At 37.9% G+C, this 14,339-nt stretch overlaps 1 protein-coding gene and 1 pseudogene across 1 annotated transcript in view; one reads left to right on the top strand and one right to left on the bottom strand.

Annotated features, from left to right (window-relative positions):
• Positions 1-1,527, bottom strand: part of LOC113588851 — a 59,316-nt gene extending 57,789 nt beyond the window's left edge. Inside the window, exon 1 of the mRNA XM_035524409.1 lies at positions 1,342-1,527. Coding sequence (XP_035380302.1) covers positions 1,342-1,527 — 186 coding nt within the window. The remainder of the gene's footprint in view (positions 1-1,341) is intronic.
• Positions 1,528-9,648: 8,121 nt separating this feature from the next.
• LOC113588850 lies at positions 9,649-13,500 on the top strand (annotated as a pseudogene).
• Positions 13,501-14,339: the final 839 nt, after the last annotated feature.

Genomic DNA, 14,339 nt, shown 5'->3' on the forward strand with positions numbered 1-14,339 from the left:
TTTGGAGGAAAAGTTTTAGAGGAAGAGTTTTAGAGGAAGTCTGTTATAACCCTGTCTATGAATATAAATGAACACCACCAGTCTTAGCGATGAGATCATGAGTGCCTGTACTGGTAATATGTACAATTTGATGACAAACAAAGTGACAGTAAGACAAGAACAAACACATCAAAAGACTTCAGGGTGGCCAATGTTGAAAACTAGAGTGAACAAAAGAAAAAACCTACACTACGCTGACTGTACTAGGAGTGGCTACTTGACCTAGCAAAAATAAAAATGAACCAAAAGATATTGGTTTGCTTATTTTTTATTTGTGAACTAGGTTTGATTCTGAGGCCTTGGTCACACTGGTAACTGGACATTTGGAATGGAACCCGAGTGATATCTTTATGTTAATTCTACATTTACACATTAGATGTGGTGTCATTTACAGTTTGTCAGTAGAGGGTGATATCACATGGGAATTATGTGTAGTTTTGTTGTCAGTGTTTTTTGTTGTTGTTGTTGCTTTTGGAGGGCCCATGAACTAGACTGCTGCTTGAGACCTCCGCAGATGAATCACATGTTCCACATCCCGTATTGCATCACCGGTACACTAGATGGTGGCAGTCTTATAGTGTCCCCCATGTCACCGTGGGCAAAACGCACGTCTACACCAATGTGACCGGGGCCATGTTGTCTGTGGGTGGTGAATTCCTGGGCTGTGAGAGTGGACAGAACCTCTTTCATCCACCACTCTTGTGTACGTCTCCTTGATGCAAAGGGCTGAGGGTGGCCTGGATCTGTGCTGGAGGAATCCTTTGTACTATCTGCAGTCCAGACGAACAGCAGTAACCTCAGCCTGATCAACACTGAAGTGGCTCTACTGTCGCTGCTTTGTTAGCTCATTAGGGTTCTAAGCCTGGGGTTCTGTAGAGCTGCTCTGTGACAATATCTCTTGTTAAAAGTAAAGATACACTGTAAAATCTAATTTATTTTAATATATATTTACATTTTCAGATACACTTATTCAAAGTTAATTAGAAAAATATGCAAACAGTACAACACAAAGTGATAAACTAGATCATTTGAAAATATTTTTGTTGGTTTTACTTACCCCTGCCACACTTACCTACTACCAATGACAGAAATAGATGCGGCCGAAGATTTAACACATGTAAAACTTAATCAATTTACATGAATCCAAATTATAATTATAAATGTGTTAGAAAGAGCAAATTCTATTGCATATCCCAGTGTAAGTCATGAGAATGTGTATAACCAACTTTATGAAGTTCCTTAATGCTAAAATAGCATTACCGTTAGGCTAGTCTAATATGGTTTAACCTAGTAAATGTGCACAGCAGACTGGATCCTCTGCAGGGAACTGGTATAGGCATTATAGGCAATGATATAGGCATTATAGGCAATGATATAGGCATTATAAGCATTGATATAGGCAATGATATAGGCTTTATAGGCAATGATATAGGCATCATAAGCATTGATATAGGCATTATAGGCAATGATATAGGCATTATAAGGCATTATAGGCAATGATATAGGCATTATAAGGCATTATAGGCAATGATATAAGCATTATAGGCATTGATATAGGCATTCTAGACAATGATATAGGCAATTCTTTCTGCAGGGAATTAGTATCTCTAAAAGTATATCTGGTTCCTCACTCTAGTTGGTGAGGTCTTAAGCATTTACATCATATAGTGCTTTTTAAAGAGTTCAGCTTCATGTGAGTTTAAGGTAAGTGGGTTTATTTGCGTAGTACATGCCAATTAGTTACACATTACCGTTGGTTAGATATTGTAATGAGGCAATGCATGTTATAAATAACCAGAATGCAGCCTACAGAATACTACCTGGATGTTACATAATATATAAATAGATAGAGACAAAGAAAAAAAGAAAGAATCAGGCCCAGAGAGTCCACCAGCTCTGCTCTCCCCCAAACCCATCACTCCAGCTCCACTCTCACTGGCCCAGACTTCCTTCAGTCTTCTCAACCAAGAACCAAGTTTACCACTACTGACCAATCAAAAGTAACCACATATAGGGATACGCTATAGGAAACAGCCACATGATCTCACAGCTGGTGTTAGGACTCTGATTTAAAGTCCTGAATAACTATTGACTATTTGTGGTAGAGCAGGGACAGAGTGACCATTTTGACTGTTGTGATTAATCTCTGTGAGAGACCAAAGGTATGCATAGGAGTGGGGGTAGACGAGAACAAGATCTCACAGACCAGAGTTTGACCTACACGTCTACGACTTGGAGCGAAAAAACCTTTTAAAGTGCAGTAGTAAAATAAAAACCAACAAACTCAGGCTCATTTGCATTTAGGAATGAATTCCCCATCAAATTAGTGAAATATTAAACGGATTTAGCCTGTTACATCCCAGGCAGTGCATGCCTGTGTCAGTTAGGATGTATTAATGGCAAGCTGAGGAAGTGAGACTGGAATGGAAAAATAATATGAAAAAAACAATGAATGAACAACATTTTAACAGCTACGCACCACCAGGCTGAATTCACCTGTGCAGTCCCAGGATTTCAAACCTTGCACATGCTCAAGCTTCTAACAAAACGCAAAGGGCTGCCCATATACCCTACCCAGCCTGCTAACCCAAACCCACAGTAGTGACTGAGAGGACACACAAAGAACTGCTACATCCCATGCTTCCACACGAGTTCAACTGCCAGTAAAAAACTCATAAATAAAGACAAAAACCCAGCATGTTCAACGTGACAGTTGGTTAAACTGTAATTCTCAACAAACAAAAATGACCCCATAACACTAGTATCCAGCCACCACGGAATGTGGGACAAATGAGCACCTAGAAAATTAGTTTTTAAAAACGTAATTTTTAGAATGTTCATATTTGTCATAGTGTATTATCAGGAAACGCAATGACACAAAATTATAGCTTTACACTGTTACTTTGGAGGAAGTTATTTTTGAAACACAACATCCAAACAAATACAAACCCTTCCTTTAGTATTCACTCCAAATCGTGTATAATATGATTGACAGACAAGTAAAGACGTCTCCTTGTCCTGATTGGGTAAACGTTGGTGGTCCACATCATTTGCTTCTTATTCCCTTGGAGGACCCAAAAAAAGCTTGCTCCTTGACAGCTACCACACTATAAAGGATATTTCAGCATAGCCCAAAAAATTCAGACTGCTGGCATTACCATTAAGTCATCATAAATGCATGGTAAAAACAAAGAGTGTTCTTTCTGTAGCATGTGATGAACTTAGTAACTGGATGTCACTCTGGATTTCTTGTTGCATTTTAGTAAGCAGTTCCATAAACAAAAGAACATCATGTAATTAGTGAATAGGTGACCTGCTTCTGAAACTGCATACCATATAACAGTATTTGATTGGATCAAGTGACGTTTGGGTTGGGCTACAGTGAGCATGTATGAATATACAAGATCTCTTGCATTAGTCTTTGATCATTAATTAGAACACCTGATAGCTGGTAAGTATACATATATATATATATATATATATATATATATATATATATATATATATATATATATATATATATATATATATATATATATGGAGGGTCAGAACTGCTTGTTTGTTGGTGTGATAGTATACAGTATGTAAGTAACTTAACTAACTTAACTCATACTTTAAAAGTTATAAGTTTTATATTTCTAAGTTGTGTTTTCTGCATTAGAAGGTTAAAATTATAGGCAAGTAGTGTAACCAAAGGTTAAACAACACATGGTCTAACAGCATTTCTGAGAAGAAAGTCATGTAAACTTACAGCTAGACACTGGAATTTTATGATAATTATTTTAATACATGATAATGTTTTATATAGATTTCGAAATCACTTTTGGAGATGTATCTTTATAGTTAAAGGATAATTATCCTTTAACTATAATTAGTTTAACAGTTGACATGGTCACATGAAAGCATGAATCATGTATTTGAAAGTAGGTGGCTGATACTACTGTAGTCATCAGAAACCAGGGATGCCAAGAAATGGAAACATTCTGTACTATTTACACAGTGGAATAAGGAAACCAGATAGAAAACCAAACTACTCTGTCAATTGTGTGTCGCTGACAAGGTTCACTGTTCCATGAAGCTTGTGAAAGGCTTAGCTGTTGAAGCAAAACAGCCCTGACAAACATGTTTGGGTGGTTAGAACTACCACAAAAACCCTCAGGCTCATTAAAAATGAATAATATGGTTAACATGAATCACATCCACTTTGCTCTTTTTTTAAAGATAGAAGGTATCTTAGACCATTTAATGGAAACTGTACTATATCCTGAGTGAGAGGAATTTCTACAAACATTCTCTTTCTAGTTGTTGAAAAGGTTAATGTGTTGAATGTGAAATACAAGATGTGAACTTTTTTACAGTTTTTATTTCTCCTAAACAAAACAAACATATTGATACATAGTAGCTCTGTTGCACCCATTTATTACTTTTATCAAATGTATGAATAATATGTATCAATAATTCTAATTATTCTAATTATGTATAATAATGTTAATGTTTCTGATAAAATATATAACATTAATATTCTAACCTAAAAATTTATTTACATCAAATATGAGTAACATGGTTAGGGAATTACAACTATTTTGCCACTGTAGACTGGAGCTAATAGATGATGTTGGAGTATGACATTTGAATGCTTTTTCCCAGGAAGTACAAGGTGTTTGAATCATGTGAACATGGGTGGTGACAGAGAGAGTTTTAGAGGTGCTGTAGCTCCCCCTAGAACAGCCATAGTACTCCTCTACCACCAATGTGTGTTCTAACTTAGCAGTACCAGTATCATAATGGATCATTTTTTACTTCATAAACATCCAAATTATATTCAGATATGATTTACATAGGCTGACTTGAGAACTTTACATATCTCGCTTTGTGTTTAACACAGAATGCCGTTGTAAGTTAATGGATATGTGTGCGTTTGTGTGTACATGTGTCAGGGGTGTTGCAGTAGAGATTAAACTGTGAAGAATGCAAATGACACATTAATGGGAAACCATAAATTTCATAGCAAAGGGCAGATGTTCAGGATAAAAAAAAGAATATTTTAAGTGTTTTTCAAGACAAAAGTATTTTTTAATGTATTCTATTCAGGATGTCGTTTCTGAAATGACCGTGGTAGCTTTATGACTACATGCTATTAATTATGATGAAAAACACCAGAATATTTATTTAAAGTTCAGTTAGCCTATGCTGTATTTATTTGCTGTTACTTGTTACAGTCAAGAGAAAGCCATTCATTACAATTACTTTTGAAGAGATGACATCAAATTTCTTGCTGAGATTTGTTACCATGTTGCTCATTCAAATGTGTGTGATTATTTGATATTTCTGGTAAAGGAAATGTTTTACAGCAACTACATTTATAAGAATGATAATTGTGATGTTGTGATGAAAGCAAAGAAAGGCCTCAGAGGGTTTACAACCAGATGCTATAGACAGTAAGACTCAAGGACAGTAAAGTCAGGTTTCACTCTGCTAAAATTGCAAAAAGCCTGTAGAGTTCTGTAACAAAGTCTTATTAGAGACAACGCACAACCTCAGCAGTATATCACAAAGATGGCTGATTGGGTTGGAAAGCTAAAGGTGGGTTTAAGTCAGGCTTCATTGTGACAAATCATCTAATCAGCTCAATCACTACAGCAACTTGCGTTAACATACTCTTGGCTAAACATACTCTAGGGCAGCTGAGTTGCTGTTCAGCTCAAATGAGCAAGAAAAAGTTGATTCTTAACCAATCAAATCAAATAGATTTTTTTACTTTAAGTTTTTTTCACCTTTTTCTGTTTTAACAGAATTGATTAGGCCCAGTTAGAAGTGTTAGGTTTAGAGAATTCAGCTTTCTTTAAGAAAACCTGGATATATGGTCCTGTAATGGTGCAGATTACTTTCATTCATGAAAGGATAGACAGATGTGTGAGAGTCTGACTGTTCAACAGACAGTGTGAGGGTAGAGTGTGATTGGGAATATATTAAAATTTGCTCTCTACAATAATAAAAATTGTAGTGGGGTGAAATTGGCTGCTTTTGCTTTATCTAAGACCTGTCATCATCCTTTTGTTTGTTTGTTTCTTGGCTGTTCATGGAATCTCTTTGGCATCTCACTAAGGGAATCTTCTCGGACATGTCCAACCTTGGAAGTACTAATGAGACCATGCCTATTTGTAGGTGATCAGTTTTTCTCCCCTGTTGTATATAATCAGCTACTCTGTGAGTTCTCTGCCTAAGATCATTTCTGCTATCTATAGTATGTTTGATTTTTTCACTGGATATGCTTCACAGTGCTGGACTGGGGTATTTTGTTGCAGCTGGTTTAGTGACTTGTTCTAACATTTCTGCTCATTCCTGGACTAGTCTTTGGGGCTCATGCTATCTTAGGCCCTGGCAGCAAACGTTCTAGTGAAGCTAAAGAGATGTCTGCATTCTGTTCATTTTGTTTAGATTTCTCCTTCTAAATGGATGTCTTAGAAACACTACAAGACACCAATGGCAGCAACAGTACTGGAGCAGACGCTAGTAGATGTTTTATCTAAGAATGATGCAGTCTCTTCTCTTTCCCATACAAATCGCTCACTGGCTTCTAGATGGCTGGATATACTCAGTGGCTTTTATTATCACCCCACAACAAGCATGACAGAAAAAACTGTGTGAAAATTTCCATACTACTACTACTACCCTGTTACTAATTCCTTGCACCACTGTCACAGATTACAACAAATTTGAAAGAGAATCCAATTCAATCTTGGTATTACTAAAACCAACAATAGCTGCATCTCCATGTTAGGCTGTGCTTCCAGTGAGCCTGGCAAATTGGAGGAAGTTTTCATTGCTCATGCAGTGAGTTGGCCCACATGTGCAGCTCAATCATCGGTCTTTCTACAGTCATAAGGGGATTCAGACTTTATATCACAGCCAGACCATTCGATGTTGATTACAGAGCCCAAGGCAGTCTGAATATATTTGTGGTTTACAGAGTATCTTTAGGTTTTTTTTGTGTTTGAGAGGTAAGAGTCTGTGTTTGTAACTTTGACTTCACTGTCAACACTGTTTGTGACTCTCATATTGAGATGCCACACACAACTGGACTTACGTAGCCTAAAATAAAGTTACTGTGTATAATCATAAGATAAAATTTGGTCATATTCTTTAAAATTATTTCTGTCTTCACTAGTGTGCTATCCAAATGACACTAAATACCAGTGCATTTGTGAGGATCAATATGTTTGGACGTATTATGATTGTACCGCCTATGAAACCTGTGGAGACATAACTTTGGGAGCATGCAGTTGCATCAGTGCAATTCCAAGTGATGGAAAGATGTGTGTACCAAGAAGTGGTAAGAAAACAACATTTTAAAAGTACTTTTGCTCCTGAAATTAGCATAAGTTTACATGACCACGGTATTTCCTACAGATATACCTATGTACCTAGTCTATTACAGCACCAACCACACCTACTACAACATCCACACAGATGACCACAACCAAAATAAGTATTATTACAGAACACTCTTCTCTGTGTCAAATTTAATTCAAGTTTGAGTGTATTTAACATATGCTTACTAACATGTAATTTTAATGCAATTAGCTTCATTAGTCATTTTGATCAATGACTGATAACCTTTTCTCCTGTGACTGCATTAAGTTTACTAACTACTTATTTGAACACACTTAACATCTTTAAACACTTTGTGCTGCTTTTTCTGCAGAAGGCATAATTAATTAAACAAGTGCTACTTCAAATGAAATACCCATGTTTCATTTTATCATTTTATAGTGAAAACACAAGACAAATCTAACCTTTCAGTAAAATTATTACAACAAAAAAATACTTATTGAAAAAAAATGGCATACATATTCACATCCCTATATTTAATTTGTGTATTGTTCCTTGGCAAGATAACAACAATAAGTTTTCTTTTAAATGTGCTGGATGACAGTGGATACACATATAGGACTCTACAGCCAATCTCCATCACCCAGCCAATCAGGCACCTTCAATCCGTCAATCACTCATTAACTCCCAGATTCCCAGTTCTTCTACATTTTGCCCTCAGTTCACTCCTTTTGTTTTTCTTGTTATGTTCTTTAAAGCCATTTTTGTTATACCTTGCTCCTTAGTCAAAATGTCACAATCTTTCATACTAAACCTCTAGACAAGTAAGTTACAATCATGGGCCGCCCGAGTGTCGCAGGGCGTGGAACAGAACGCGCAGAATTCCTTGACAGGGACGAGCATTTATTACATAAATGACAGTGGCACTCACACGTATTACAAACGATAAACATGAACATGAAACGATTTGACATTTATACAAACACGATACACAAGAATACATCTAACACAAACACGTTACATTCAGACATTACGTCTACAATGACCAACAACGCCCTGACGTGAGTTTAAATACACACAGACAAAACGAAGTACAGGTGTGTGCAGGCGCGGCCACAAATGAAAGTCCTCCCACTGCACGTGGCTGGCCAAACCACTTGACTCACGGGAGGCGAGCGTTCCGTGACACGTAGGTCAATATTGCAGCATTTAGATTTTAAAAAATACAATTAATAAAAGAGTAACACCCAGGACAGTTAGAGATTCAAAGACCACTGATCAAATAGATGAGCTCTGTTACTGTTTATCAAAGACTTGAGATTTTAGAGATTCTTGGTCAGTTTCTTTATGGTCACATATTGTGAATGGTGTTCTGTGTTTTCAAAAGGCCTGGCAGTGTGAGTGTAGATTACAGTATTACAGTAACCAGTGCAAATCCTGATTTGGCACCAGCAAATAACCAACTTGTTTCCAGTCTTATTAAACAAGCAGCAGATTAATCTATCTATGCTCTATCAATTTGTAACACTAAACAAAATCTTTACAATTAACACAACGAAGCAAAAAATAAGCATGCACATTCACAGATAACAGATGCAAAGCTCTAACATAGTTCTTCCCCGATGCACAGTCTTACTTGGTGCCGTTCTTCCTTTGTTTACAGCTCGAGCAGTAGGCCAGGTGCCTTAGCGTGGAGAACCCTTTTTGTGCAGATTAAAACTGAAGGTTTCACTGGTTATTCCATTTGTACCGGTTGATGGGTACCTTGATGGCTCAGAAGAAGAATTCTTGGATATCACAGTAAAAAAAAATAAAGGAGTAAACTCGATTAGTTTGTGCTGTTGCACTGGCCCAAGTACAGAACAAAGACCGCTGGTGGCCCGTGTATAAGAGACGGTGGTGGACTGACGCATCCTCCAGGTAGCCAATTATCAGTAGCCAGGTGAAGTAATAGGGGATTCCTTCTTTTAAAGGGGTCCATCTGCTGACGTTTCGGAAGAGCATGTCCCTTATCACGGAGGCATGATAACTAGTTATAAGATGGCATGCCTCTAGTAAACTGATAAATGTACAATATGTTCAAAATTAAATGTGTGAGTCTGGGACACAGGCAGAATTTTTCTTTTGGTTACTTTTGGTTGCACATCATTTCATTTCTGTTCTGTGATCAATTAGTTAAATTAGATGACTTACATATGTTATATTAAAGGATTATTTTAATTCAAAGGATGTCCTGCAAACAATGGATGTTATTGCATCAAATGATGCAGGGAAAGCATGCTGAAATCTACTGAGGACCTTGGGCAACAACTCCCAAATGAGACCTTTGTAATAGTAACTAATTCCTCTTACCTTAACAGAACTCAAATTTCTGCACCATATTTTGAACCAGTTGATATAAATTCAACTATGTTAATAGATATCCCTCAGATTCCTGTACCAACTGTCTTCATCTATAAAGTTTTCTCAACTCTTAACACCATCTTGCCTGTTCGAATTGCAACAAACAATGACAGCAGTCAAAGAGGAACCAGTATTAATGGAGATGTAATTGCAGTTGAGGCACAAACAACAGTTAACAATATATCCTTTTCCTTTTCTCTTATAAATAATTCACTGATATACCCCCAGTGTGTTTTTTGGAATTTTAATCTCTTGGATGGTATTGGAGGATGGGACTCAACTGGATGCCAACTAAAGTCTTTAGCAAATCACACTGACCTGGTTACATGTGAATGCAATCACACAACCTCTTTTTCAATCCTCATGTCACCATATTTCCTGGATACTCCTACCTTGGCCTACATAACTTACATTGGTGTTAGCATTTCGATGGCCAGCTTGGTTTTAGGCCTCATTATTGAAACCATTATTTGGAAGTCAATGACAAGGAATGACACATCCTACATGCGGCATGTCTCCATAGTGAACATCGCTGTGTCCCTCCTGATTGCAGACATATGCTTTATGATTGGAGCATCCATTGTGGAACGAGGACAGGTTACACCAGTGGGTCCCTGCAGTGCAGTGACATTCTTCATCCACTTCTTTTATCTTGTTCTCTTCTTCTGGATGTTCCTGTCAGCACTCTTGCTCCTCTACCGCACCATCATGGTATTTTCTGGAATGTCCAGGTCCAGGATGTTGGCCATAGCGTTCAGTGTGGGCTATGGAGCCCCATTACTCATAGCTGTCATCACTGTGGCATCAACAGCTGGAAACAGAGGATATGTTCAAGAAAGTAACTCATGTTGGCTGAACTGGGATCAAACTAAGGCACTCCTTGCGTTTGCGATTCCTGCTCTGACGACCGTAGGTATAAATCTCTTGGTGATTATTGTGGTTTTATATAAAATGCTGAGGAGAGGAGTTGGTACCTCCACTCAGCCAGATGAGAAACACCCCTCTTTGGTCTGAGCTGGGGATTCAGCATCGGGACAATGGTGTCCTCTGATATGGGAATATATGTGGTGTTTGCAACACTTAATTCACAGCAGGTAATAGTTTTATTTCACTTTTTTTTTTTCCTGTAATTGAAATGGTGCAACTTAACACACTACCATGCAATTAATCATTGCTATCACAGCTTAAACATATTTAACAAAAAATAGGCATTGAGTTGATGAATTCTTTCTTATAATTTTAGACATTATACACAGTGTTAGAAGTTATGTTATACGTGCTTAAAATTATTTACCTTTTGAAAGGGCTTCTTTATTTTGGTGTTTGGAACATTAATGGACAGTAAGGTATGTACTGTCAGTCTTGTCAAAACCCTAGAATTTGACATTCAGGCACCTCTGATGGTTCTATTATCGATACTCAACACACAAACTTATTTTAATGCATGTAAGCAGTGCTTGCGATTTTACTAGATTTGTGATTGCAGATCCGAGAGGTGCTGGAAGAAAGGCTGTCACTGGCGAACATTAGTTCTAACCGCACAAGGGTAAATACCCTTTTATATCAGAACACTCTAAGCATGAATGTGCTTTAACATAACCTACAAGTCAATGGCTGATGCATCTAAATTACAGAGCAGGATGCATCGGAGAAGTAAGTACTTGATGTGATGGCCATGTCATTTTTCATTAGAATGTACTCTCATACCTTAAACTGTAGATCAGGGTTACTAAACTGAATCTAATAAGGGATGCAGTGTCCGACATCACCAGTTAAACTCCTGTCTTTTACAGCAGTATTTAAACCAAAATGCAAATGTAGCTTAAAGTGAATGAATGTTATGGTGACATTCAGAATTGTAAAAAATAAAAAAATTCAGAATTGTAATATGATCAATATTAAATCATTGTAAAATCTCATCCTACTTGTAACCAAGCTTTTGCTTTTTAAATAAAAAACATATAATGTTATCACCACATTGTTAGTGTTTATTTCCATTTCCATTGTTACATTTTCTTTTCTGTCACTATGGACAGAAAATATGGAGCTAGTAGAATGATACTGCAACAGCAAGATCAAATTAAAGATTCTCAATGAAGCACATGAAGGAGCCATAATGAGAAGACCTTCATCTCTAGTCCTGATGAGCTTTATTTGCCAGGGGTTGTCTGTCCTTTTCAGCTTCTCCTGGCTAGAGTTTCTGTGCTCCAATTACATTTAAAATTTTGTTTTTTTCGCTTGAAACAAAAATTTCTATAGTTTGCTACCCTTAATGAGTCAGGGTTTTTACCTTAGTTTTTTGTTTTTTAGTTATTGGCGCCTCACCATTTGGAAGTCGGCCTTCCAACCCTGAAGCTGGGACTGTGAATCCTCCTCCTGGCATTCCTTGGTTCTCACTGAGAAGAGTTTGTTTGGACGCCCTTAGTGACACAGGTATTTGCATCCAACTTCCGGGGGTTCGGGCCAGGTGAGCAGCCAGTGCAGCCTGGGTTTATGCACATTTCCCATCAGGAGCCAGACTCTGTATGCTCGGGGATAGGAGGGGGCTAGGTAGATGAATGCCTTTATGAGTGTGGATGAAGGCCTTCTCCTCCACTTCTTGTTCTTGCTCTCATGTTTCAGAAGTAGGTGAACTGTACTGTTTAATAGAACTGTAGCCCAAAGACACTTATTCACGGTTGTGCCTCCATGCAGAAGGCCAGTGTCTGAGTCCCCATTTGGGAAGGTGCAAGACTGAACAATCAAACACTGGTGTTCTGCTTGGGGGTTAATAAAAATGTTAACCATAAAGAGAAAATGACCAGTTACAGTATCATAATAACACTAAATTTTCTTTTATTATGAAAAGGAGTTTCATAATAGTTAGCAACATGTATGGTGAAATGTAACAATTATTTAATATTTATCACAATTAATAATTTATAGTTATGTATATATATTAAACTGCCTAATATTTAAATGGAACTCAGAAAGCTCGCTGTAAGCGCATGCTCCCCATCCCATAGATCACATGGTGATTCTTTGCTGACTGTTCACCATGTGATTGTTTGTGTTATCTTGGGCCACTCCCTAGCATCTTTGTTGTCATGTTTTCCGTGTCTCTTGTCTTTGTCTTGCGTTACTTCCTTGTGGTTCCGTTCCTTAGATTCATTTTCTCTAACTCTCATGAGTTGCACCTGTGTCTTGATAAATGTCACTGTATGTGTATTTAAACCCTGCCTTGTTGCTTGTGTGTTGGCTGGTCATTGTAACCCATGCTTTGTTCGTGACTCCTAGCGTTGTGTTAAATCCTAGCCTCTGTGTGATTCCTAGTCTTTCTGCCTGCTTTGTGATTTCTAGTGTTCCACTTTGATCTCTAGTTAAATGTTCTTATCATTACTTGTATCATTGTTACAGCCTGCATGCCCTGTTTGTCATCATTTGTTTTGATAATTGTATATTCTCAAATGCTTCGTTTTGGCTCACTGCCCTGGACTGTTCTAATGACTTTGATTATGGATTTGTCCTTAATAAATCTCGCTCTTCTCAGCATGTATATGTGTCCGCCTGGTGATCGCTCCCCATTACAGTTTGTACAAGAGCAAAGAAAAGAGAAAAAAGCCAAAAGGTGCTGGCAGAATGCATGGAGGCAAACGTGGCATCATCAAACGGATAAGCAGAGAGCACTGCAAACAGCGGTGGTGGCTTGAATGTGACGCGCTGGAGATGGGCACCTGTGGGACTTAAATAACACGAAAAGGGAATAAGAAACAGGTGCAGGTGATGATTATATGGGAATATTTATGCTCCACATGTTTGGTTTGGCAATACGTTTTATGCCAGATGCCATTCCTGATGCAACCCTCTCCATTTATTCGGGATTCGGACGGTGCTGAGAATGTGCCGGGAAGTGTAGCCTTAGTAGCTGAGTCGTTCATGTATCTATACCCAATCTAATTGATGATCTGGCAGACAGGATTCAGACCTATGCAGAAACGTAGTGGGAACAGCAGATCTCCTTGGTATATACCACACTTTATGGTCACCTGGCCGAATGTATTTTCAAGGTTGTGGTGAACTACTGGTGTCCTCCAGAGCTCCACTGACTTCTGGAGGAAGGCTTTTTGAGGCTGCACAGAGCTAGGTATTCAAATATAGTCATGTGCTTTCATATTAGTCAGTCCAGGCAACATTTACATTAATCTGTCTGATCTTGGAGCCTCTAGGTTTATTGTGTTTATTTCAAATCCCTTTCTGAGCAGTGCTTGTTCAGCCTGCTGGCTAGCATTTCTAGATAGGACCATCCATGTTGTGGATGGGCAGACTGTTGTTCTGTAGTTGGATGGAACTTGAACCTTTTTTTTGGCTCCTTCAAAACCAGTACTGCTCTGCTAAGTTTGACAATGTCTGAGCTGTTTGTCTGTGACTATAGATGAAGGTCTTCTCTTCATAGTTCCATTGTGTGCTTCATAAAGCCTCTTCATGGGGCTTGGTGTTGGAGTAGCGTTCTACTAGCTCCATCTGACCATAGTGACTCTTATTGATCTGGTTTTCATATTTCAAAAGTAAGTACAGTGTAGCATTAA

The sequence above is a fragment of the Electrophorus electricus genome, chromosome 3 (genome assembly GCF_013358815.1).
Source record: "Electrophorus electricus isolate fEleEle1 chromosome 3, fEleEle1.pri, whole genome shotgun sequence".
Classification (NCBI taxonomy): Eukaryota; Metazoa; Chordata; class Actinopteri; order Gymnotiformes; family Gymnotidae; genus Electrophorus; species Electrophorus electricus.